The sequence below is a fragment of the Dipteris shenzhenensis genome, chromosome 33 (genome assembly GCF_047967505.1).
Source record: "Dipteris shenzhenensis isolate YYH24624 ecotype China chromosome 33, Dip_SZ_1.0, whole genome shotgun sequence".
NCBI classification, from domain to species: domain Eukaryota; kingdom Viridiplantae; phylum Streptophyta; class Polypodiopsida; order Gleicheniales; family Dipteridaceae; genus Dipteris; species Dipteris shenzhenensis.
This window is the reverse complement of record NC_141628.1, coordinates 32,442,592-32,447,587: the sequence shown is the minus strand read 5'-3', so window position 1 is coordinate 32,447,587 and position 4,996 is coordinate 32,442,592. Positions and strand designations below refer to the sequence as shown.

The 4,996-nt window shown below is 46.3% G+C and overlaps 1 protein-coding gene across 1 annotated transcript; it reads left to right on the top strand.

The window, feature by feature from the left end:
- The first annotated feature begins 408 nt into the window (after window positions 1-408).
- On the top strand, window positions 409-4,692 carry LOC147879983 (uncharacterized). The gene is made up of 3 exons (XM_087371874.1): window positions 409-677; window positions 876-3,874; window positions 4,253-4,692. Exons 2-3 carry the CDS (start codon window positions 880-882, stop codon window positions 4,645-4,647), a joined length of 3,390 nt encoding a protein of 1,129 aa, XP_087228000.1. The 5' UTR covers window positions 409-677; window positions 876-879; the 3' UTR covers window positions 4,648-4,692.
- The last annotated feature ends 304 nt before the right edge of the window (window positions 4,693-4,996 follow it).

Sequence of the window (4,996 nt, the reverse complement as noted above, 5' to 3'; positions counted from 1 at the left end):
TCCACGTTTTGAGTTGTGGAGGCAAGGTTTCAAACGATGAATAATGGATTGTGGAAGCACTTTTTTTACCTCAGTTGAAAAGCCAGGAGGAGTAGAACACAAGATTGAACGTTTTGTCAACATCTCGTAGAAGTGGAGGAAATGTTTCAAATGATAAATGATGGATTGTAGAAGCACTTTTTTGACCTCAGCTGAAAAAGTAGGAAGTCTAGTAGAACTCAAGATTGAACGTTTTGTCAACATTTTGTCTAAGTGGAGCTGGTAGTAGTGCGATCCAGCACCGCGGAAGCCGTTCCACATTTTGTTGGTGGAGATGGTCCTTCTTGGTGTAAGTTGTACGTGATAATGAAACATGCCTATATATAATATATACGGATGGTTCTGAAAAGCATTCGAGCCAGAGTAGGATCAGTGATCGGATCGAGTCTTCTCTCTCACCTTCAGCTTGTCTTTAGTAAATGCAACTTTAGCGTAATTTGTCGTATCGACGTGATCTTTTGCAAGTGCAAGTGAATGAAGCAGATCAAGCTGAAGGGCACGTCGTGCATGGGACCGGATGGTTGTGTTTTGGGCGAGATCAGCTTCTTACGATTTGCAATATTGGTGCTATTACAAGAGTGATCGGATCGAGTCTTCTCTCCCATGATCACCTTCAACTTGTAATTAGCAAATGCAAGGTTAGCGTAATGTGTCCTGTTGACGTAATTTTTCCCAACTGCAAGTGAATGAAGCACTAGCTAGAGAGCTGAAGGGCACGTCCGACGTCGTGCATGGCCGTCGGGCCGGATGGGATCCAGAGGAAAGCTGTGTTTGGGTGATGAGAGCTTGTTGCGATTTGCAATAATATTGGTACTGCTATTGTCGGGATCATGCAGGGTGATGGATGTAAATCACGTAGGAGTTGCGAATGCAAACAATGTTAACGTAGGAAGCTTGAATTATGGGAGGAGGAGGCTTGTTGCAGGTCATTCTCCTGATCATCTGCATGATGCACCAATTGACGATGGAGGGGCTTTACTGGCCTTCAAGGAAGGCGTAAGTAGCGATCCTTTGGGCGTCCTCGATGATTGGGTTTTGGTATCCACAACTAATCTTTCGTCGTCGTCGTCGTCTCTACGTCGTAGCCAATATTATTGTCATTGGTTTGGAATCACTTGTGATCGTCTTCGTCTTCGTGTCACCCGCCTTACCCTCCCTTCTCACTCCCTCCAAGGTTTCATCACTCCCCATCTTAGTCTCCTTTCCTCCCTCTCCTTCCTCGACCTCTCCCACAATAACTTCTCTGGACCTATCCCCCCCCAGTTGAGCCGTTGTTCTTCTCTTACCTCCCTCGTCTTGTCCCATAATAACTTGCAACGCTTCATCCCCCCTTCTCTTGCCAATTGCTCTCATCTCCGTGTCATCGACCTCAGTTACAATCCCCTCATCGGCGGGAAAATCCCCTCCGCTCTTGGTTCCCTTACCGAGCTTCAGCAGTTGCTCCTCAGCGGTAATCACCTCACCGGAAGCCTGCCAGAGTCTATCACCAATTGCAGCCGTTTGATCGCAATCGCACTCGCTTTGAATAGCCTGGCCGGGCAAATTCCGGTGGGGTTCGGTAGGCTTGCGCAACTACAGCTCTTCAATTTGTCCTCTAATGAGTTGAGTGGTCCAATCCCTTCCTCTCTTGGCAATTGCACACTACTGCGACAAATCATCCTTTCTCAAAACGGATTAAGTGGACCTATTCCGCCAGATCTGGGGGAGTTGATCAGTTTAGAGTGGCTTGATCTTTCTGAAAACTTTCTATCAGGAAGCCTCCCACGGTCACTTGCAAATTGTAGTGGCTTACAGGCGCTCAGTGTGGGTCAAAACCTCCTCCATGGTACGATTCCAGCGGAGTTGGGAATGCTCTCTGCGCTGGTTTATCTCGTTTTGGCATTCAACAGTTTCACAGGGATCATACCACCCTCATTGGGCAGGCTTGCTCAGCTTGAGGGGCTAAGTTTTGGACAAAACGAATTGAGCGGCAACATCCCCACGACCCTCGGAAACTGCTCCGTGCTGTCAAAAATTTTCCTTAGTTATAATCACCTGAGTGGCCACATTCCTTCTGAAATCGGTAACCTTCGACAGCTCCAAGATGTCGTCCTCCTAGAAAACTGGCTTACTGGACACATTCCGTTCCAGTCTTTGACAAACTGTTCTGGGCTTCATAAGTTCAATGTAGCATATAATAACTTGTCGGGCACAATTCCTGACACTGTCGGCCTGCTCGGGACAAACATCTCTATACTGATGTTGGCAAAAAATGAGCTTACAGGAACCATCGTTCCTGAGTTTGGAAACTTGACATCGTTAACGTTCCTCAATGTGGGTGGAAACCATCTAAGCGGCACAATACCAGCAGCACTGGGGAAACTAGATCAACTGCAGGAACTCTATTTGCTTCGCAATGCATTAACAGGCGGCATACCAGTCGAGATAGGTAACTGCACCAATTTAGCGCTTTTAGAAGTTGGAGAAAACATTTGGCTAGGAGGCAAGATTCCGTATTCATTTGGCAAGCTTCAATGGTTGTCAAATCTTTACATGGGCTGGAACGGTTTGACTGGCACCATACCTGTGAGTCTTGGAAATTGTTCGCGGATTCAACTTCTTGTTCTCTCTTTCAATAAGCTCAAAGGTGAAATTCCTGTGGAAGTTGCAAGTCTTCCTCAATTACAGATAGTAATCGACTTGTCTCACAATTTGCTGAGAGGACCATTGCCTTCTGAACTTGGAGGTATGATAATGGTCCAAACAATCGATCTTTCTGCAAACAGTTTCTCCGGAAATATTCCCAACGCTCTAGGGGATTGCGCTGGACTTCTGCTCCTGAATTTGTCCAGCAATAATTTGAGTGGCTCGATTCCATCCAGTCTGGCAAGGCTGAAAAGCCTAACGAGCCTCGATCTTTCCTTTAATCACTTTTCCGGTGAAATACCTGCAAAGCTTGCCGATCTCACCTTTCTTCGATTTGTGAATCTGTCGTACAACAATCTACACGGCACAATTCCAAGCAAGGGAGTGTTCTTGAATCTCTCATATGCATCTTTTCTTGGCAATCCCAGTTTGTGTCTCCACAGTACAGCATGCTCGCAGGGTCCTTCGTCCTTAGCACCCAGTTCTAATGCTCATTTGCGCAAGCACAGAATCACAAAGATCGTAGCTCTAGCTTGTACGGGTGTCGCAGCTGTTGTTCTACTCCTCACTACAATGAGGCGAGTTGCAGTTGTTCACCGCTGCAATCGGCCTGCAAGACATGATGACGGGGTGCCTACTCTTGAAGGGCCTTTACGGGTTACCGCCGAAGACCTTTCAAGGGCAACGGATGGTTACAGCGACCTCAACCTCATCGGAGCTGGCGGTCTCAGCTCAGTGTATAAAGGAATCTTGTGGAACCGTAAAGTTGTGGCCGTGAAGCTTGTGAAAGAATACAATTTTGAAGCCCGACGGAGCTTCTTGTCAGAATGTCATACACTCGGCCAAGCACGGCACCGCAACCTGGTTAAGATACTGAGTTATTGTTCCAATTGGGACACCATGGCAATTGTTCTCGAGTATATGAGCAACGGGAGCCTGGAACGTCATCTGCATGGTAGCGAGACCTGTGAGCTGAGCTGGGAGAGTCGTCTTAATATCGCCATTGGGGTAGCGCACGGAATGGCCTACTTGCACCACGATTGCGTCCCGGCGATAGTGCATTGTGATCTGAAGCCGGGCAATGTCCTCTTGGATGAGAACATGGAGGCACGGGTTGGAGACTTTGGGATGGCAAGACTAGTAGACACAAATATGAGTGGAGCCACATTGTCATCAACGCTCAAAGGCTCCATTGGGTACATAGCACCAGGTGAGAATTAACAAGGAATCCGAATAGGTAGAGTTGTGTGTATGTGTGCAACAATGTTTGCATTAGTCTGTGCAACCGCGTCTGTGTGTGTGTGTGAGAGCAGCGATGCCTGTGCGAACGTTAATCTTGCGTATTCATCCTTTCACCTATTCATTTTCTTGCCTGACTCATTTTACAGTCTATCGATTCGCCAACAACAACAAAGTATGCTTACTCGGGAGCTGTAATATCGATTGATGTGGTCACTGATATCTTGTGTGGATTTGTGTGAGCAGCGATGTTTGTATCAGCCTGTGCATGCATTAATCCACCTAGAATTACCCATTCCATTCTCTCATTAAATGCTTTCATTTGTACTGTGTTCGCCATCAACAACAGAATATGCTTACATGGGAGCTGTAACCTCAAAAGGCGACGTCTACAGCTATGGAGTCTTAGTGCTAGAGCTGCTAACGCGAGTGAGGCCAACAAACGAGGGTCTAGGAGATGGACAAACCCTTTCGAGCTGGGTGGGAAATGCATTAAGGGTTGGAAAAGTAGGCGAGGTGCTGGATCAAAGTCTGGATAATGATATTGCAAGAACATCAAATACTGAGGATGATATTGCAGCTGGTGGCTTGGCAAAGCAGCAACTATTGGTAATGCTACGACTGGGTTTAAGTTGCACACAGCAGAATCCGGAAGATCGACCCACCATGAGAGGCGTTGTGACAGAGCTCATGGATATGAAACCCAGGAGGAGCTCAACATCAAGACTAAGTCTTGAAAGTTAACTCGAGGATGACAAAGAATTCATACCATTTAAGGTGTAATCGCATGGTGGAAAAAGGTTTTTCATGGGAAAAAATAAATTTCTCCAAGTTGAATGTCATAATAATGATTATTAAACACTTGGATTCTCAAGTGCTCCTTGGTTTTGTGGGAAAAAAATGGGAAGAAAAGCTACGGGACCACTTACCACCTTGGTATAGAATTTTCCATTTCCCTCAAAAGTACCACAATGTCATAAGGCCTTTAGGTTGTCTCACAACTAACATGTTGTCCACGGTGTCATGCTAGACATTGTTGCTCACAGGTCACTCATAAATATATAAGCATAGCACATGGGTTCAACATAAGTGT

Coding starts and splice junctions, on each gene's coding strand:
- LOC147879983 (XM_087371874.1), top strand. CDS start 880: ATGGATGTAAATCACGTAGGAGTTGCGAATGCAAACAATGTTAACGTA. Junction 3,875..4,252: donor CATTGGGTACATAGCACCAG/GTGAGAATTAAC, acceptor CATCAACAACAG/AATATGCTTACATGGGAGCT.